This window comes from Oryctolagus cuniculus, chromosome 6 (genome assembly GCF_964237555.1).
Source record: "Oryctolagus cuniculus chromosome 6, mOryCun1.1, whole genome shotgun sequence".
In the NCBI taxonomy this organism is placed as follows: Eukaryota; Metazoa; Chordata; class Mammalia; order Lagomorpha; family Leporidae; genus Oryctolagus; species Oryctolagus cuniculus.
The window spans coordinates 106,306,365-106,328,343 of record NC_091437.1 but is presented as its reverse complement, the minus strand read 5'-3'; the positions used below and the strand labels follow the sequence as shown (position 1 = coordinate 106,328,343).

General features: G+C 43.4%; 1 protein-coding gene across 2 annotated transcripts in view; it reads left to right on the top strand.

Annotated features, from left to right (window-relative positions):
- ZNF704 (zinc finger protein 704) overlaps positions 1–21,979 on the top strand; it is a 229,796-nt gene that overhangs the window by 55,550 nt on the left and 152,267 nt on the right. For both annotated transcript variants that reach the window (XM_002710562.5, XM_051844571.2), the window contains exon 2: positions 4,869–5,110. In XM_002710562.5, the coding sequence (XP_002710608.4) occupies positions 4,869–5,110 (242 nt within the window). The remainder of the gene's footprint in view (positions 1–4,868; positions 5,111–21,979) is intronic.

Sequence of the window (21,979 nt, the reverse complement as noted above, 5' to 3'; positions counted from 1 at the left end):
GAAAGCTTTCTCTCATACATGTGCTTACTGAAATCTTAACAAGCATTTATGTTGTAATAAATAAGCATTTTAAAATGAAAATACACTTAAACTCTATAAAAACACTGAAAAGTGAAATACTTCAGTCATACCATCAGTCTCTGAGATTCCTTTCACATAGCTGTTTGTGAATCCATGAAAAGACAGTTAAATGTAAGGTAGTATTTCTTATTGATACAGAACATTTCAATGACAGTGTGGTGGGAGAGAGAGCAGAGCCAAAGAAGAGGGGAGAGTAACCCGGAAGGCAGGAAGGAGGGAGCCAGAAACATTGGTCTGATTCTAGAGGAATGGGAAAGAACTCAAATCCCATTTCATTAATAAGAGAGCCCTACACATACCCTCATAGCTGAAAACATTTGTGGGGAATGAAGCTAAAAAGCTAAGCGTGGGGCAGATGTGATGTAGCGGTTGCGCTGCCCCTCGGGTGCTGCATCCCGTTGTGGAGTGTCTTGTTCACGTCCTGACTGCTCTGCACTTCTGATCCAGCTTCCTGCTGATGCACCTGGGAAGGCAGTGGAGGAAGGCCCAAGAACCAGATGGAGTTCCTGGCTCCTGGTTTCACCCTGGCCCAGCCCCGACTGTTGTAGGCATTTGGGGGATGAATCAGCAAATGGGAGATACTTTCCCATCTCTCTCTCTCTTTCCTCTCTCTCTCTCTCTGTCACTTTGCCTTTCAAATAATAACTAAATACATCTTTTCAAAAAAATAAAGTTAGGGCCGGCGCCATGGCTCACTAGACTAATCCTCCGCCTTGCGGCGCTGGCACACCGGGTTCTAGTCCCGGTCGGGGCACCGGGTTCTGTCCCGGTGGCCCCTCTTCCAGGCCAGCGCTCTGCTGTGGCCAGGGAAGTGCAGTGGAGGATGGCCCAGGTACTTGGGCCCTTCACCCTATGGGAGAGCAGGACAAGTACCTGGCTCCTGCCATCAGATCAGCGCAGTGCGCTGGCCGCAGGGCGCCGGCCGCGGCGGCCATTGGAGGGTGAACCAACGGCAAAGGAAGACCTTTCTCTCTGTCTCTCTCTCACTGTCCACTCTGCCTGTCAAAAAAAAATAAATAAATAAATAAATAAAGTTAGGCAGTGTGTGGCACAGTGCTTCAGATGCTGCTTGGAGGTGCCCTAGTCCAGTATTAGTCCTGCTCTGCTTCTGATCCAGTGTCCTGCTAATGTGCACTCTAGGAGGCGGCAGATGATGCCTCAAGTCCTTGTGTTCCTGCTACCCGCGTGAGAGACCTGGATGGAGCTCCTGGATCCCGGCTTGCCCAGCCCAACCCTGGTTGTTGCAGGCATTTGAAGAATAAATCAGTGGATGAAAGCTCTGTCTCTTTCTCTGTGCCTTTTGAATAAATAAAAGAAAATAATAAAGACAACTTTTAGAAAACAAAACTATTTGCAAAAAATTTTGAAACCCATGCAAGTTTTTTCATAAGATAAAATATATCTTATTTAACAGCTCACATCGATACCACTTCAAATTTTTTTTTACCCTAATCTATTATTTTTCTCACAATATTTTGAAATATCTTCGTATTTCAGAACTGGCCTGTGGGCCATGGGCTCTGTGTTATCTAAACAAAACTTTCTTAGTTTTGTCAAGGAGGTCCTTTGCTGTGCAGACTACCTTATGCTCTTTTTTTTTTTTTTTAAGATTTTATTTATTTGAGAGGTAGAGTTACAGACAATGAGAGGGAGAGACAGAGAGGTCTTCCATCTGCTGGTTCACTCCCCAAATGGCCACAATGGCCAGAGCTGTGCCAATCCAAAGCCAGGAGCCAGGAGCTTCTTACGGGTCTCCCACGTGGGTGCAGGGGCCCAAGCACTTTGGCCATCTTCTACTGCTTTTCTAAGCTGTAGCAGAGAGCTGGATCAGAAAAGGAGCAGCCAGGACTTGAACCAGCGCCCATATGGGATTCTGGCACTGCAAGCCCGTATACCCTAAATTTCTTTCTTTTTTTTTTTAAAGATTTATTTTATTTATTTGTAAGACAGAGTTACAGAGAGAGGTAGAGACAGAGAGAGAGGTCTTCCATCCGCTGGTTCACTCCCCAGATGGCCGCAACGGCTGGAGCTGCACCCATCCAAAGCCAGGAGCCAGGAAATTCTTCCGGGTCTCCCACACGGGTGCAGGGGCCCAAGGACTTGGGCCATCTTCTGCTTTCCCAGGCCATAGCAGAGAGCTGGAACGGAAGAGGAGCAGCCAGTGCCCAATGGGATGCTGGCGCTTCAGGCCAGGGCTTTAACCTGCTGTGCTACAGCACCGGCCCCCCACCCTAAATTTCTTAACCTAAAAGCTGGACTTTCTGTAATGTTGTTCCCTCCCTTACATTTTGTTTGAAATTTGTTTCAACAGTTCAGATGCTCCCAAGGGAAGCATGGATGTCAATTATTGTTTTACATGAATACTGATGACTACTTACATATTTGATTAATGTTATACTTGACACTTAGGAAGAAGCTGTTTATAATCATCCAAGGTCTTTGTTTTCTTCTTTAACGCCTGGTTTATTTAGATTATTCCTGTTGTAACAAGTTAAGTATGGGCTGGAACAGAAGCGAAAAGCATCTCCCACTCACCCCCATCTCTTTTGGCAGAAAAATTCCCAAAATGACAAATACTAATGGACATTTAAAATATTTGCAGTTACATTTGCCGATTTGTTAAGCAAACTTTTATAGGACTTTGATTGCAACTTCTGGAAGTCTTAAGTATTTTTTACTCTTCTATTGTATGGTGTTATCATTAAAATAGTTAACAGGGGCAGGCCTGTGGTGTGACGTCTGGGGCGCTGCTTGGGGAATGCTCACATCCCAGAGTAAAATGCCTGGGTTTGAGTTCAGCTCTGCTTCTGATTCCAGCTTCCTGCTGATGTACATCCTGGGAGGCAGCAGGTGGATGGATGGATGGCTCAAGTACTTGGGTCCCTGCCACGCAGGTATGAGACCCAGACCGAGTTCTGGGCTCCTGGCTTCAGCCTGCCCCACTCCTAGCTGTCGTGGATGACGGGGGAATGAACCAGCAGATGGAAGATCACTGTCTGCTTCTGTATTTCTCTGTCTCTCCGCATTTCAAATCCATGGGAAAAAACCACCCAGTTAACATTAAAAGCAGACACGTGTTTTTCTTGGCTTTTTATTTCATTAACCCAGTCTAAGAGTGTGGTGACATCTGACTGAGTTACAAGTACCGGTGGCTGGCCGTTGTCCTGTGGTGCTGGAGCTGGATCTGGGGCTGACAGGAACGCTGTGGGGAGATGAGCTGCTCTGGGCTCTGACTGGACGGGCTGACGAGAGAATGGAGAACGGAGCTCCGTCTAGAGCGCTCGCTGTGTGGTCGTGTGAAAGATGCTGCCAGGCAGGTGCATTCTGAGGCCCGAGTCATTGCTGGGCACTAGCAGTCTCTGGTCTGGGCAGGTTCTGTGACTCCAGCCCTCTCCTGTTTGAGCTGTCATTCGGAGAAGTTCTACTCACTGGGATGAGATGTGCCAGTCTCTGCTGTAATCAAATACACGTGTTCTCTGTTCTGAAAATGCCACACACGCATGACTGTAGAATCCGTACAGCTAGATCTATCTGACCCACATCATTGTGCTTTTTCTCTGCTTACAACTAGAAAAGAAACCAGCAAGGGTCTCTTCTGTTCAAGCAAGTGAGCGAGGATTTACTGACTCCGTAATCAGCTCCACAGAGACTCCACGGAGGGCATGGACTGCCTTCTGGGCCTGTGAAATGCCTTATGGGGGCGCATATTTGGAGGTGCGCCCACTGCTGAGTGAGGCCCCAGGGAGGGGCAGTCGGACTCTGTGCCGTACACATAGGACTTCAGCTCATTGCAGACCTCTTGTACAATACCAGTCACTTGGTCCACACCTTTCCTTCATGCCACTGTCCTCCTTCAGTTATCACAGTTCCTGCATAGCAGGATTCTATCTTCATCACCACTGCATTTAGTTAAGAAGGATAAGAAAAATTAGTCTGACTTCCTTAACATTTGGCTTTAGGAGGGACTTTTATGAAGCACTTAACTGCTGTAGCTACAGAGCATAAACCGCAGTGTGCGGTTCGATCAATATTAATAATCAAGAATGAAGTTTGAGGCCGGCGCCGCGGCTCACTAGGCTAATCCTCCACCTTGCAGCACCGGCACACCAGGTTCTAGTCCTGGTCAGGGCACCAGATTCTGTCCCAGTTGCCTCTCTTCCAGGCCAGCTCTCTGCTATGGCCCTGGAGTGCAGTGGAGAATGGCCCAAGTACTTGGGCCCTGCACCCCATGGGAGACCAGGATAAGTACCTGGCTCCTGGCTTTGGATCAGCGTGGTGCGCCGGCCACAGCGCACCAGCTGCAGCAGCCATTGGAGGGTGAACCAACGGCAAAGGAAGACCTTTCTCTCTGTCTCTCTCACTGTCCACTCTGCCTGTCAAAAAAAAAAAAAAAAGAAGTTTGATTTTATGTATTAGCTCTCTGCTGTTAAGCATGATAATCAACCTGAAATATTTACGAGTTTACTTAAGTTTTCTTACTTATACATAGCAATGATATTTTAAATTAAAAAAACCATTTTTTGTGAAGTTTATGCTTTCAAGTCTTCATGTTTTTGTCTGCCTTAAGGACGCTTCTTGTGTTTGTGATGCCTCTTGGCACCATCACAGGGGCATCAGCTGTATATTGCACTGTAGTCTTAGTTTCTTTCTGTGTTGCGTTTTCCCATTTAATCTGTAGAACCCTCAAGATGAAAAGAAAGGGCAGTCTGTAGTCTCTCCTTGCGGCTTCTGTGGTAGTCGTGCAAAGTTGATGCGTTCTGTAAGAATGTCTGCGTTTCATTTCACAGGTGGGGAGCATTAAGCGGGAAATGACCTTCACATTTCAATCAGAGGACTTAAAGCGTGACTGTAGTAAAAAGATGCCTCACCAACACCTGTTCCCCTTGGCCATGGAGGAAGATGTGAAAACAGCAGACACCAAAAAAGCCAATCGGATCCTTGACCACGAGAAAGAAAACACTCGCTCCATCTGTCTCCTTGAGCAGAAACGAAAAGTCGTTTCTTCTAATATTGATGTTCCTCCAGCAAGGTAAGGGAACCCGAGATCTTTCCTGTGTCTTCCCCACGTGGTGAGCGGTGAGCGTACGCAATCTCTGCTGCGTGTCTCGTCCCTGTGTAGACGTAGGAATGGTTTCTGCCAGCAGTATTTTTCTGTTGTTGTGTGAAACAGAGCAGGTGGCCCTGGTCTTCAGAATTGACTTTGAGACTGTTGTCATCGCACACTGCAGCTCTAGAAAAGAATGTTTTATTAGACTTTGGTAAATGAGTAATAAAGAGCAAAAGAGTAAATGCCAAAAAAAAAAAAAAAAAAACCCACACAGATGGAAAACATGAAAGATTGGCCACTTAAAAAGCTAACATATTCAGGTCTTTTGGTCAGGGGCTGACAAACTTGCCTGTAGTCCACATTCAATCCCTGGCCTGTTTTTGTGTAGCCTGTGAGCTAAGAATGGCTTTGCATTCTCAAAGGATTAAATAAAAATGAAAAATACCCGGCACAGACTATTAGGGGCCCGCAAAACCTATATGTAAAAAAGTGTGTTGATCCCTGGTTTTTATCATGGTAAACATTTAAAGGCAGTTGTACCTTACAGCTTGACCCAGAGAGTTTATCTCAAGTTTAAAAATAACTTTGTCACATAATAAGTTTATTTAACTCACATCTAGTAGCGTGGAGACAAAGGGCAGTATTTGGTAGAATGACAGTGGGACAGTCGTGCCGTGCGCACATTAGATCCTTTGCTTACTTTATTGGCTTTTCATTTTTCTCACCTAGGCGGTAATCTCTACAGTGGGTAGGGATTCCAGTCCCTCTTGTTACTGCCCTCTCTAGCTGAGGACTGTGCCTTACAAGGTTCTAGGGGCCCAGTAAATATTTGCCAGATGAAGGAAAGAAAGGAAATGCTGCAGCACAGAGTTGCTGATTTTTAATACTTACACATTCCACATTTTGTTGCCAAAAATAATGTATAATGAAACTTTATAAGCAGTTGTTTGAGGAGCAGTGCATTCGTTCAAGTTGTTTCTGACAGCTAACTAGGAAAACAGTGTCTTTGGAAAAGGAATCAATTTTCCTTTTCCACCTGTTCACTTTTGGTGATTAAAATTTCGTTTCTGTCTACATTAAGTCAGAAGTATCTTCTAGACATGTTATTTTGTCCTGCTACTAAGTGTGTCAGACTGTGTAAAATTATAGATCTCTTTGTTTTCTTTAAACTTTAAGTTAAAATTTTCAAGTATTGATTACTTCTAACTACTTGGAGTTATTTGCTTTACTAATTTTCTCATAAAGAGCACATGGTAAATTACTTAGGATTAGAACCTTTTTCTGTGGCTTCCTTGTGAAATGTTTTATCACACCCTGAACCTGCTCAGCATCTCAACTCATATCTGTTATTTAGTTGACTCATAAGAATAATAGCATGTTAACAATTTGAAATATGAAGAGCTATGCTTTTATTTTCTTTCCTAGCCTGTAGGGCAAAAATTAGACTCCCCTTAGTGCTAACTTGCAGTTCCATAGGACTTGTGCTAAATATTCATTAGACGATTGTGTGTTAAGAGATGTGAAATTAGTCGTTTGAAATTGCCATACGTTGAGGTAAATCTTTATTTTGTAATTTCACCCCACTTGCGGTAGCTTCTGGGGAACACAATGAAAAGGGGAGGAAGGAAAATGTTCCCTGGCTTTCCTGCCTTGGTGTGTAGAATATATTTCCTCCTCAAATTCACAAAATATACTTTGAAGTACACGAGACAGGCCAATGTTTTTGTGAGGTTCTTAAACCAAAGGAGGAGGGTGTGATTGGATTTTTAAATCCAGTAATGGCTTTCCATGCCTGAAATACTCTCATGGGCTTTTCAGCCGGATCCGCATGCCTTAAGGGCTGATTCTGAGGCCAGAGTGCTGTTTAGGACATCTGCCATTCTATGGGTCTGCTGTGTATCTCACTTTCCATGTTGGATCGTTCGTTCTCTCCCTTTTTTATTCTATCAGCTAGTATTTGCAGACACTATTCTTGTTTATATGATCCCTTTGGTTCTTAGTCCTATCATTATGATCAATTGTGAACAGAAATTGATCACTGGGACTAGTGAGATGGCATTGGTACATGCCACTTTGATGGATTGAATTGGAAAATGAAAGATCTCCGCAAGTGAGATCCCAGTAGAAAGAACGGGTCATCAAAGAAGGAAGTACCTTTCTCTGAAGGGAGGAGAGAACTTCCACTTTGACCATGGCCTTGTCTAAACATCATCAGAGTCGGTGAACTCAGGGGGCTTCCATAGCCTTGGCAGCTCATGACAAGAGCCTAGGGTGATTACTGAGGCCATAAACAAGAGTGTCAGTTTGTTAAGTCAACAACAGGAGTCATTGTGCACTTACTCCTCATGTAGGATCTCTGTCCTTAGTGTGCTGTACATTGTGATTTAATGCTATAACTAGTACTCAAACAGTATTTTTCACTTTATGTTTCTGTGTGGGAGCAAACTGTTGAAATCTTTACTTAATGTATGCTAAACTGATCTTCTGTATATAAAGAGAATCGAAATGAATCTTGATGTGAATGGAAGGGGAGAGGGAGTGGGAAAGGGGAGGGTTGCAGGTGGGAGGGACGTTATGGGGGGGAAGCCATTGTAATCCATAAGCTGTACTTTGGAAATTCATATTCATTAAATAAAAGTTAAAAAAAATTTAAAAAATCCAGTAATGTACAGCAAACATTCTCTAATGACAAGGAATAATACAGATATTAATCTATTAGGTGAGATACATAAGACTTCTGCTGCTTTCCCAGGCCATAGCAGAAAGCTGGATTGGAAGTGGAGCAGCCAGGTCTCAAACCGGCACCCATAGGGGATGCTGGCGCTTCAGGCCAGGTCATTAACCCACTGTGCCACAGCACCGGCCCTGAGTATACTGATCTAACTCTCCAACTCGTTCTGTTTTGTTTCCACTTACTGTTATGTTATTTAATAAATGTCAGCCCTGACACTGTTATCTAAGTAAATGAATATTTCCTCTTTAATAAAATCCTTTACTTGAAACAATAGGAAGATACAGGAATTTTCTTTTTTAAAAAATATTTATTTATTTATTTATTTGAAAGTCAGAGTTACAGAGAGAGAGAAGAAGAGGCAGAGAGAGAGAGAGAGAGAGAGAGAGAGAAAGTCTTCCATCCTCTGGGTTCACTCCCTAACTGGCCACAACGGCTGGTGCTGCACCAGTCCAAAGAAGCCAAGAGCCAGGAGTTTCTTCGGGTTCTCCCATGCAGGTGCAGGGGCCAAGGACTTGGGCCATCTTCTATTGCTTTCCCAGGCCATAGCAGAGAGCTGGATCAGAAGCGGAGCAGCCGGGTCTCGAGCTGGCACCCATATGGGATGCGGGCACTGCAGGTAGCGGCTTTACCCACTACACCACAGCGCCAGCCCCAGGAATTTTCTTTTTGTTTGTTAGTTTGTTTATTGGGCAGGGTGGGGAGTGGAGAAGACAGAGATTCCATCCGCTGGTTCACTCCCAAAATGCCTTCCACGGCCTGGGCCTGGACAGAGGCTAAAGCTGGGAGCAGAAACTCAATCCAGGTCTCACATGGGTGACGGGAACCCAGTTGCTTGGGCCATCTCTGTGCCTTGTCTGCATTAGCAGGAAGCTAGAATTAGGAGCCAGAGCTGGATATGGAACTCAGCCACTCCCATACACCAATAACCTAAGCAGTGTCTTTACCTAGTAGGCCAATACCTATACTTCTGTTTCTCTCTCTTTTTTTTAATTAAAAAAGAATATAGTTATATCTGTTAGCAGTGTAAAAATAATGAAGTTTGAGTAAATCTACAATATAGTGAAATTCACTGGTATATGGAAATCTATGTAAAATATATAACTATGTATATATTATATATAATCTATAGATGTATTTATATACCTACATGATTATTGTAACTTGTTCTCCTAAATTCAGATACTATGTCTGGGCCAGTTCTTACAGAGGCAGAGTAACTATCCTAGGCCAGTAGGGTGTCCCTGGTGAGAACTCCTTAACAGTTTAAAATAAGTTCCCTACAATGTTTCTCACTTTCTCTCTTTCTTATTCCCATAAGATCTAAGACTTTTTTTGAACTTTACTTTCTGTAGTTTATAAAATGAAACTTGAGTTTTATTTGCTATGCTTTGTGTAATGAAAATAATAGGAAATGATGAATAATGAAAATTATTTTTCGTGTCCCTAGAAAGGTCTGGAAACACCTCCCTTGCTGAATTGCTGTGTGTGACTGTGGATGAGCATCATTGATTGCATCTTATACAGACATTCATTGAGCACCTGCTATAAATCCAGCACTGTTAAAGATGAATGAGACAGGCCGGCGCCGCGGCTCACTAGGCTAATCATCCGCCTGCGGCGCCAGCACCCCGGGTTCTAGTCCCGGTTGGGGCGCTGGATTCTGTCCCGGTTGCTCCAGTCCAGCTCTCTGCTGTGGCCCGGGAGTGGAAAAGGAAGACCTTTCTCTCTCTCTGTCTCTCTCTCTCACTGTCCACTCTGCCTGTCAGAAAAAAAAAAAAAAGATGAATGAGACAGTGCCAACCCTCTAAGAGCTTGTAGTTGCATCAGAGACATAAGTAGCTAATTTCACACAACACTTCCTAATGTGTTCCCTTGTCATTATAAGGGATGAATTTGTAATTCAGGTTGCAGGTGAATGCATCTATTTAAAATCCATGTGTTTTGTTGGTGTCTTTTTTGTTTTTGTTTTTGTTTTTGTTTTTTTTTTTTTTTTTTTTTTTTTTTTGACAGGCAGAGTTAGAAAGAGAGATACAGAGAGAAAGGTCTTCCTTCAGTTGGTTCACCCCCTCAAATGGCCACTACAGCCGGCGCACTGCGCTGATCTGAAGCCAGGAGCCAGGTGCTTCCTCCTGGTCTCCCATGCAGGTGCAGGACCCAAGCACTTGGGCCATCCTCCACTGCACTCCCGGGCCACAGCAGACAGGTGGACTGGAAGAGGAGCAACCAGGAAAGAATCCGACGCCCCAACCAGGACTAGAACCCCGGGGTTCTAGGCAGAGGATTAGCCTAGTGAGCCGTGGCACCAGCCGGTGTCTTTTTTTTTTTTTTTTTTTAAGACTTATTTATTTGTTTGAAAGAGTTACACAGGAGAGTTGGGGGAGCAGCAGGGTCTTCCATCCACTGGTTCACTCCCCTAATGGCTACAATGGCAAGAACTGGGCCAATCCAAAGCCAGGAGTCAGGAGCTTTTTCTGGGTCTCTCACATGGGTGCAGGGACTCAGGAGTTGGGCCATCTTCCACTGCTTTCCCAAGATCATTAGCAGGGACCTGTATCAGAAGTAGAGCAGCTGGGGTGGTGCTGTGGCATAGTGGGTAAAGCTACCACCTGCAGTGCCGGCATCCCATATGGGTGCCAATTTGAGTCTTGGCTGCTCCACTTCCGATCCAGCTCTCTGCTATGGCCTGGGAAAGCAATAGAAGATGGCCCAAGTCCTTGGGCCCCTGAACCTGCATGGGAGACCTGAAAGAAGCTCTTGGCTCCTGGCTTCAGATCAGTGCAGCTCTGGCCATTGCGGCCAGTTGGAGGGTGAACCAGTGGATGGAAGACTTACTTTCTTTCTCTCTCTCTCTGTCTCTCTCTCTCTGCCTCCCCTTCTCTCTCTCTATAACTCTAACTTTCAAATAAATAAATAAATCTTTATTTAGCCCATATGCGATGCTGGTGCTGCAGGCGGTGGCTTTACCTGCTACACCATAGTGCCAGCCCCTGTTGGTATCTGTTCAAGATGAGAATCAATGAAATGGAGGGGGAACTCTTAAGTCTGATGTCTATATAAAATCCCTATTGATTCATTTTCTGAGGACTCATTTAAAAGTTGCTAGCTTCAGGGAAATACATGTTTAAGTAAGTTATTAATCTAGGTGTGTTAGGCTGGTCTGAGCAGATACGAAGACAGGATTAAACATGCAAGGGTTTCATTAGGAGAGGTCTGTGGGAGAAAGGGATGGGAGGGGAGCCAGGGCAGGAGGGAAATGCAAGTCAGATCAAGTCTGAGCCCATCTGGATGGGGAGAAGCTCTGGTGGAAGTGCCACAGATAGCCTTGCAAGGCCATCGGGAGCCCCGCCACAGTGCCTGCTGCAGTCTCTGTGGTTGGGAGCAGCCTGTGGGAACTTTGGCCCTGGTGTGCAGCAGATGGTCACAGAGCCCAGTGGTTGCACCCTTGAGCAGGGAGCTCTGTTTTGTTGGAGTCTGGGAGGCACATTCTCACAGCTGCCTCCCTTCTCCGCAGTATTCTTTATATGTTACAGGGGGGCTATGCTGTACATCATACATCAGCATACTCAGACATCATGGTGCAGGTGTTTGACCTGCTAGTTGAAATGCTGGTTGGGATGCTCACATGCCCTATCAGATGGCTTGATTTCAAGTCTTGGCTCTGCTCTGAATCCCACCTTCCTGCTAATGTGCACCCTGGGAGGCAATAGGAAATGGCGAAAGTAATTGGGTCCCTGCCACCCACATAGGAGAGCTGGATTGAGTTGTCAGCTCTCAACTTCAGCCTGTTCCAGTTGCAGTCATTGTGGGCATTAGAGAAGTGGATCAGTGGATGGAGGCCTGCTTGTGTCTCTGCCTCTTTGCCATAATTAGTAAATGATTTTTTTAAAGTGTGCTGTGCTGTGCAGGCTTGAGGGCTTGAGGCATGGCCCAGTCTTCCTGGCTCTGGCAGCCAGGGCTATCAGTGCAACCCAAGTGGAATTGTCATCATTTAAGAGGCCAAAAATGGCAACCGATGGCCAGCTCCAGGGTCTCAATTCTTTTGATTGGTGAGAGGAAAGAACACAAACTGTCTGTCTCTTTTGTGTTGCCTTGGTGTTGGGTGGTACAAATCTTACTGCAGGGGACTCCTCCGACTCCTGGACTTGACCGATCTCAGGAAGAAAGTGTTTTGGGCACGGAAGTGTTTGAGATGGGGTGAGGACATTATAGAGTTGGGGTACTTAAATTTTTCCTCAGGATACTTCTTGTTCTTCAGTGAAGAAAACTAAATCTAGAGTGGATCATGTGTGGCCGGCACCACGGCTCACTTGGCTAATCCTCTGCCTCTGGCGCCGGCACCCCAGGTTCTAGTCCCGGTTGGGGCACTGGATTCTGTCCCAGTTGCTCCTCTTCCAGTCCAGCTCTTTGCTGTGGGCCGGGAGTGCAGTGGAGGATGGCCCAAGTGCTTGAGCCTTGCACCCGCATGGGAGACCAGGAGGAAGCACCTGGCTCCTGGCTTCGGATCGGTACAGCGCACTGGCCCTGGTGGGTGAACCAATGGAAAAGGAAGACCTTTCTCTCTGTCTCTCTCTCTCTCTCTGTCTAACTCTGCCTGTCAAAAAAAAAAAAAAAAAAAGAGTGGATCATGTCAAAGGGTATGTTAGTAAGCAGCGTTTCCTATTGGAACCAAAAACCTGTCATTAGCAGAGAGAAAAATTCTTCCCCACTTGTGGGATCACTGGGGAGCAGCAATTTGGGTCAGAGGTTACAAGTACTAAATGCTGACAAAGGAGACAGCAGTCTCTAGAGGACTGATTCTCTTTGTAAAGATTTTACCACTTATTAATTAATAATGCCCAGCTATAAAAGATAAAACACAGTCTTCCCAAAAGAGATTGTAAATTGGGAATGAGGAATTAACTGGTTATAAATATGTTGTCTTTTAAGTATCTCTAGGGGGAAATGTTTTCTTCATTGTTCCCTATGGAGAGCCAGGAAATAGACGTCAGGGATATAAACCAGAATATAAGGACACATACTTTCAGGCGTCATTCATATTGCCTCATACATCAGCCCTTAATTCATTCATCCCATGATACCCTACATTTTATTTATTTTTCTTATCCACTCATCTGTTGATGAACTTTTGAGATTGGAGCCGGCGCTGTGGCTCACTAGGCTAATCCTCCACCTGCGGCGCCGGCACACGGGGTTCTAGTCCCGGTTGGGGCGCCAGATTCTGTCCTGGTCCCTCCTCTTCCAGGCCAGCTCTCTGCTGTGGCCAGGGAGTGCAGTGGAGGATGGCCCAAGTGCTTGGGCCCTGCACCCATGGGAGACCAGGAGAAGCACCTGGCTCCTGGCTTCGGATCAGCGTGGTGCACTGGCTGCGGCGGCCATTGCAGGGTGAACCAATGGCAAAAGGAAGACCTTTCTCTGTGTGTGTGTCTCTCTCTCTCACTGTCCACTCTGCCTGTCAAAAAATAAATTAATTAAAAAAAAAAAGAAAAATGAACTTTTGAGATTGGAAGGACCAATGCTGTGGTGTAGCAGGCTAAGCTTCCACCTGTGGCGCCTGAATCCCATATGGGTGCTGATTCAAGTCCCGGCCATTCCACTTCTTATCCAGCTCTCTGCTATGGCCTAGGAAAGCAGTGGAAAATAGCCCAAGTCCTTGGGCCCCTGCACCTGCGTGGGAGACCCAGAGGAAGCTCCTGGCTCCTGACATCAGATTGGCCCAGCTCCCACCATTGCTGCCATCTAGGGAGTGAACCAGCAGATGGAAGACCTGTCTCTGTCCCTCCCTCTCTCTGTAACTCTGCCTCTCAAATAAATAAATAAAAATCTTTAAAAAAAAAAAAAAGATTGGAAAGGTGGGCAGGAGTCCAAACATGGTAGGTGATATGGAGAGTGTTAAACTAAACATTTAAATGATGTTTTTAAGTCGATGCAAAGGATTTTATGGTCGAGAAGGACGTGAGTTCATTTCTATTGGTGAAATATCCCTTTGGCTATTACATGTGGAAGGGGTTTCGTGACTAGAAGGGATGCAGAGAGGCCATCAAGAAGCCACTGCTGTTGGTACAGACAAGGTGTCATGGTGGTTTGGACAGTTGAGATGAAGAGAAGTGGATAGATTAGGAATATGTTTTTGAAGCAGAACTGAGGCTTCATTGTTATAAGCCGTGGGAGATATCTCTGGCTGATTTCACAATGGATGGGATTTCTGAAAGATGATCACATGGCTCCTGCATGGTTAGGAAGGCTGGAGGACCAGGTCAGGAAATGGACCAGAGGAGAGCTGGTGGCTTGAAACATGATCATGTTCATCCACTTTATTGAACCATGACCTGCACCTGGGCGTATGGCTTCTAAAGTGACAGAGATATGTGTTAGGAAATTCTTTAGACACAGGAAGCAAATCCAGCCAGTAGGCATCTAAAAAATTGCCAAATGTCTTTGATAGTTAGATGTCATTATTCTTATTTTATCAATGAGTAGACAGGCTCAGATATGTTAGGTGACTTAACCAGGAGCACACATGGAACAAATGAGACACCTACACAAGTTTTTTACCCAAATTGATTTTTTCTTATTCCACCATTATTGTTTATTGGAAAACCTTAATTTATTGTCATTTAGAGCTGTGATGACTTATAATACATTGATAATTGTAATATCACTGACTATGCAGCCTCCAAAAAAAATTCAGCAATTAGGCAAACGTTGTTAGATAACCTAGATCATTAGAGCATGTCATTTGTTCTCCTGTTTTTGCCAGACATTATTTTTTTGAGGTACTGATGCTTAAATTGGTTGGATGTCACCCAAATAGCAATTACAATTTGATTATGCAAAGCAGTAACTGTCTTCTAATTATAACACTAAAGCTAAAGAAATCTATTAGCAAGCCAGTTATAATAAGGAAAAAAGAAAAATTTGGCTGAAAATATTCCTAGACCCAACAGCAGTTTATTAGAATACTACAGAGTGTTAGTTTGCAGTTGGAAAGATACAAACCATATGGTACTGTTTGTATTTCAGGATTTTAAAATACAGTGATGTCATATTTATCACTCACTACATAAAATGGAATCATCGTCTCCTTTATAGGATGCCATTCTGGAAATCATATATAGTCACACATCACTTAATGACAAATGTTGTGAGAAATGCATCGATAGGGATTTTTTCATTGTGCTGACATCACAGAGTGAACCTACCCAAACCAATCACCCAAAATGGCCTCTTGATGCAATTCAGAGACATGGTAGACATGGTATGTGTGAGGCTGCTGGCATGCTGTTAATGGTGGGAATATAATCTAATATAACAATGAAAACTATAGTATAGTAGTGATTTGTAATTACCAAGTGTGTACTATACATAATTATATGTGCTATGTATTTTTAAAAATTTTTATTTATTTATTAGAAAGCCAAAGAGAGACACACACAATGAGAAAGAGAGAGACATCTCTATCTGCTGCTTTACTTCTCAATGACTGCAACAGCTGTGCAAGCCAGGAGCCAAGAACTAAATCCAAGTCCCCTATGTGGGTGGCAGGGACCCAGGTACTTGAGCCATCACTTCCTGCTTCAGTTGGAAGCTGAAATTGGAAGTGGAGCTGAGACTCCAACCCAGGCCCTCCAGGATGGGATGGGGGTGTCCTAGCGATGTCTTGATTCCTATGCCAAGTACCTGACCCAGAGTGTGCTATCTTTTTATACAACTGGTAGGGCAGTAGGTTTGTTTTCACCAGCATCACCACCAGTATGTGAGTAATGCCTGTGCTCCAACAAGGACATTTAGGTGGTACAACATCACTGGGCAAAAGGGATTTTTCAGCTCTGTCATAATCTTAATGGGACCATCACTGTATATGTGGTTTGTCATTGACTTTATCATCATGCAACACATGACTGTAGTTTAAAAGAATTTTTTAGAACCCTCTTAACCATTGAGTTCAAAGTTAGGAAGTGACTGAGCCACAAGCCATATCTTATGTGTACAGTGGAAAAGTGTGAACTCATTTGTCTACCAATTTCAGTGGTGGTGTCTATATTTTCCCCTTTGTCTTTTACTTACAGTCTACTATTTATAGGAGCCGTGTCACATTAGCAGTTAAGTGATATGGCAAAATTGGTATCTTTTTTTTTTTTTTTTTTTTTTTGACAGGCAGAGTGGACAGTGAGAGAGAGAGACAGAGAGAAAGGTCTTCCTTTTCGGTTGGTTCACCCCCAAATGGCCACTGCAGCCGGCGTGCTGCGGCTGGCGCACTGTGCTGATCCAAAGCCAGGAGCCAGGTGCTTCCTCCTGGTCTCCCATGTGGGTGCAGGGCCCAAGCACTTGGGCCATCCTCCACTGCACTCCCGGGCCATAGCAGAGAGCTGGACTGGAAGAGGAGCAACCAGGACAGAATCCGGCGCCCCAACCAGGACTAGAACCTGGAGTGCCAGCACTGCAGGCAGAGGATTAGCCTAGTGAGCCGCGGCACCAGCCAAAATTGGTATCTTTTATTTCTGAGTCTCCAGAAGCCTTGCGGTTCTTAGTGCAAATATTTAAATGCATTAAAAACTTTCCAGGTCTCCAGTATAAAACTACGGAAAAAAGTCATTTTAACATTTTTAAACATTTCTTTTGAAAAAAGAAAGCATTTAAATTTTAGAACATTTTCTTTTTTTGTGAAAATATTGGGAGGGAAATACAAACATACCTAATGACGTTGAAGAATATTATATAATTTGTAGACTCTCCATATGAACAGACACAGTCTCCATAAAGTAGCTACATCTTTTCCAGGAACACTTTATCCAACTCTGTTCCTCTCCATCATTTCAGTAATCCAGGGCAGCAAGTAGTTGTTGGCACTGCTTTCTTGCTGTAGTCAGTTTGCTACCCAGTAGCCAAAAGGATGTCTCTAGAAGAGAAGGGTGGTCGTGTGACTCAGTGAAATACATGCTGCTGTCACGACACAATCAAGTCTGCACTTCCCTGGGACTTAGATTCTAAAGTCAACAAGTAAATCAAGGTTAGGTGGAGACACACAATTATTCAGTCACAGTCTGTTGAATCACCCGTGAGACCAGAACTACCATGAAAGTGGAGGGCAGTTCTTGTCTCCCTTCTAACTCTGGGGCAAAACTGTATTACGTGGAATGATGGAGTTTCTATTTGCTGTTTGTACGAGGAGTTCTGTGCTCCTGCCAAGTGCCTGTAGATGGATGTCTGTAATTTAGATGTGCACATGCCGCCTCTACACTCTTCCAGCATTCTGTTAAAATGTGAAGGAGGTCAACAAGGTAAGACAGAATTTTTCTAAGTCACTGTTCTTTCCTTTGCTAGCACCGATAACACCAATTGATGTTTCTTTATTTTCTTGATTGTAACTCAAGAAATTTTGTGTTAGGCGACACAAAACTGGGCTTATGAAATGTGTATGCAAGTATGTGTGTTATTATTTAAGTGACAGAGAGATAGATAGGGATCTACCCATTTACTGGTTTGCTACCAAAATGGCCAGGCTGGGCTAAGACAGGAGTCAGTAGCTGGAAACTCAATTCAGGTTTCCCACAAAGGTGGCAGGGACCCAACCATTTAAATCATCACCCCTATATGTATTTAAAAGAGAATGTTACATGCTTATCTGTGTTGACTTTAAATATGACATTTAAAATTAATTTCTAATAATTGTTTAATATATACCTTTTTTATTGGGCACACTGATGCCAGATTAGAATGTGCCACCTATTTAGATCTACATTGTAAATTTAGAATTTTAGCCATTAATATGAATTTTGAAAAAACTTAATACTTTATGTAACTTTTCTGTTAATGAAGGACATGTTCTTTAGATCTGTGGGTAGTTAGGAAGTAAACTTCTGAAGTTGTGAAGTTGAGGCATTTGCAGGCTTCACTTCCAAAGAGCCCTTGGATAATTAGTAAATGCCTTTCCATGTAAATCATCTCTGGCAGTGATGTGGAGAAAACTTAACAACAGAAACATCAGGTGGGCCAGGAGTGCTGTGGTTAGGTGGACTGGATTGGACATGTAGGGATGTTCTGGAATGGTTAGCAGTTTACCTCTAACTGGTGTGCATTTAGATTTAAAAAAAAAAAAAAAAAGATTTATCTTACTTATTTGAAAGAGTTACAGAGAGAGGTAGAGCCAGAGAGAGAGGGAGGTTTTCTGTCCGCTGGTTCACTCCCCAGATGACTGCAACAGCCAGAGCTGAGCTGATCCAAAGCCAGGAGCCAGGAGCTTCTTCCAGGTCTCCCAGGCAGGTGCAAGGGCCCAAGGATTTGGGCCATCTTCTACTGCTTTCCCAGACCTTAACAGAGAGCTGGATTGGAAGTCGAGCACCCAGGACTCAAACTGGCGCCCCCTATAGGATGCTGGTGCTGCAAGCCAGGGCTTTAACCCACTACGCCACAGTGCCAGCCCCACATTTATGTTTGATATGACATGGTTTTTTTCCCCTACACCTGTTCAAAATTTAAACAGTCAGGTAGTAGAAATAATCAAATACTACCTCCCATTCCTCAGCTAACCCGTCAGTATTGGTTTTGTAGTCTGCTTTCATTACAGAAAGGCAAATAATTAAACAATACATTGTTCATTTATTTATTTAAAAAGAATTACATTTGAGCAGAACTTTACATTAGAAATTTAATACGAGCTACTTAGGGAATTATACATGTTATAAAGGTTACATTAAAAATAGGAAAACAAAATTGGTGAAAATAACATTACCACCATGTTATTATTTAGCATAGCATATCCCAATATCATTATTTCAACTTGCAATCAATATAAAAGTTATTAATGAGACAGTTTACATTCTTTTTTGCATACTAAGTCTTTAAAATCCAGTATATTTTACCCTTACAGCACACCTCAATGAGGAATACGCACATTTTATGTAATTGACAGCTACATGTGGCTGGTGACCTCTGTAACGGACAATGTAGCTTCAGAATAAAGTATTGGTTAGGGGACCGGCACTGTGGCATACTGGGTAAAGCCGCTTTCTGTGGTGCCAGCATCCCATATGGGCACCGGTTCGAGTCCCGGGTGCTCCACTTCTGAACCCCTTCTCGGCTGTGGCCTAGGAAAGCAGTAGAAGATGGCCCAAGTCCTCGGGCCCCTGACCCAAGTGGGAGATCCAGAGCAAGTTCCTGGCTCCTGGCTTCGGATTGGCCCAGCTCTTGCCATTGTGGCCATTTGGAAAGTGAACCAGCGGATGGAAGACCTTTCTCTCTCTCTTTGCTTCTGCCTCTCTGTAATTCTTCCTTTCAAATAAATAAATATATCTTAAAAAAAAAAGTACTGGTCAAATTTGTATTTTAGCCCAACTTATCATTTATCCCTAAGACAGTCATGTTCCCCCAGACCTGGGCGTGGGAGTACAGGTTTCTATGGCGGTGTTTCTTCTGAATGCTTGCTGGAGCTGCAGAGAGCATCCGCGGCAAGGAGGGAGGGGGGCTTTCAGTGCTGTAGGTCAGGGTTTATTCAGTTGGAAGAGTGGGACCCAAATACCTCTAGCTGGAAATCTGCAGCATGATTCCTGTATGTCCCCTAAACATCACTGATGCTTTGTAGAATTATAATTACTGTGAAGATGTTTTAATTCTATCTCAATCAAAGAAAGCTTAAGTGGGGCTTGTCGGAGTCCTGGTTCTTCCACACCATGGAAGCAGCTTCCAGAGGTTCAGAGAGCTTCAGGTCTTGCGATGCTTCTGCCAGTCGCGGGCCGTGAGAACAGTTCAGACGTGTCAGTGAACCTGCACTGAACTTCAGGCCGGGATCACACTTATCACACCTAATGCATTTGCTTATGCTTCTTTCAAATGTATGGTAGTAAGAAAATAGTTGATTAGTATTTTCTACTTACAAACTAGGAAAGGCAACAAATATGTCAAAAAAAGATTCTTAGGTACAAAGGGTTTATGTTGTTACTGGCTTAAACAGTTACTGATTCTTGTTTTAAATATTAACTTATTCCCCCTATCCTATAAGAAGAGTTCTGGGTAGGACAGTATTAAGGAATAAGACTATGGGCTTAGGCTTAGCCTAGAATACATTTGGAATTTGTCTTTTACCTGTGCTTTTTATGGAGGAGAGCTCTTCAGGTGACCCCGTCAGATTGACATTTCAGAAAGTTACTGGAGTCCCGTGGGGATGGGGAGGTAAGGGAGGAAGTATATACAAGATTTCACATGGAAGCAGAACGTAATTCAGAGGCAGTTAGAAATCTGAGTGCGATCATGGTGAAATGTTTAAGCAGTGCAAAGGCGTCAGGGCTGAGGGCTGCAGCGCACCAGGTGCAGAATGAAACTGGGTGGGAGTAGAGAAAGTGGGGCGCTTCATCAGGGTGCCAGGGTCAGAATGACTCCAGAAATTGGGTTGCAGCCTCTGGATGGGAAAAATTGTTAATGATGCACAATTGAAAAAAAAAATAAGTAAATCAGGAGTCAGAAGAAAGTAGATGAGGGCAGAGGGAAACCAGGGCTTTGGTTACATGCTTGTTGAATTTAAGATGCTGTCAACAATACAGCTTCAGCGAAGACCAGCATGCTACAAGCAAGCACTGAGTGGACAACTTACTAGTCTAATCATAGGGTACATAAATGCATTAGAAGTGCTTGCTATTTTAACATACTTTGTTTCAAAATAAATAACCACCTGTCTACATCTTGATGTTGATATATTGGCTTTTCCTGAGGGCAGAGTTCACGTGTGTAGCTAATCCCTAAGTGATGAAAAGATTCTGACTGCTCCCTCACTCAGTATCTGTCTTAACTGGATTTAGCAACCGTCCACTTCTTCGATGGAGCTCAGGAACTGAGCTTTCCTAAATCAACTCCCAAAATAGTATCCATTCCATGATGGACTTGCCTACTTTTACTGCCCCTTTCTAAGAATAGCATCTTAAAAGGTCATCTGCTACTTTCAACATCTAATATGCTAGCACTTTTTTTTTTTTTTTTTAAAGGAAAGTGTGGCCTTCATCTACAGAATATGAGGTTACATCAAATCATGGTAAATACATGTGTTTTTGCTTGTTGGGATTGATTATACCAGGATAACACTAATATTTAGTGTTACTTGGATATGTTCAGACTGTCCTGAGTTCTTCAAAGCTAATGAATACAACACAAAACTGAGTCTTAAATACTGGTAATTGTGAACTGTTCGTGGTGGTGCTCTTCTCTCTAAACACAGTTGGCAAATACATTAACTACGTGGTTTTCAAAGGATCATCTCAATTCATTGCACTTGCAATGTAATTTCACAAAAGCAGGCTGTGTTAATGATCATACCAAGCTATCGCTGAAAGTGCCAGACAGCTGTGCGGCATTTACAAAGAGGGTGGTGGGTGGGGTGTGGAGGGCACAGCCTTTAGCCTTTGTTGTGCCTCTAAACTATGATAGAGAACATCTCACACACACATTGAAAGTTATGCTTAAGACTTCTCTTCTCCCCTAGGTTTGGCTAACAAGTTTCTTTCTGATTCATTCCTAACAGTGGAATCATATTTTCCACATATCTCCAGGTAATACTACAACTTGAAAACTAACATTTGGAGCTGAAGGGGAGCATTTAAACCTGGAAGGGATGCATTTTTTGTGATTCACCATGGATATGTTAAGCCTCAAATCCATCCTCACCTTTCATTAACAACTGTGCCCCCCCTTTTTTGTAGGCAATTTAAACAAAATAAAGTGAAACTCACAACTTAAAAAAAAGCTCTCTACCTTCAGTTGTAGATCATTTGGGATGAGTATCATTTCAAGAAACAAGGGAAGTAAAAGCTCATTTTGTGATTTTTAAAATATTCAACTTAATGTTTACAAAGTGTTAACTTATTACTATATTGTCAATATTTTTATAACCACAGTAATATAAAAAGATAGGTCATTTTTTGTCTTATCAGTACATCAGACAGTGGTTTACAATATGTGAGCACCTTTATGTTTTGTATACTTCAACTATTTTTCTACGCAAATAAAAAACACATTAAGCAGAGCTGATATATTCACAGGCTAACCTATCACATTTTTTTGTCCACATTTTCTGCTTTAAATGTTGTTTCATTATCTATTGGTTAATTATTTTTTTTTCAGATATGTTTATTGGA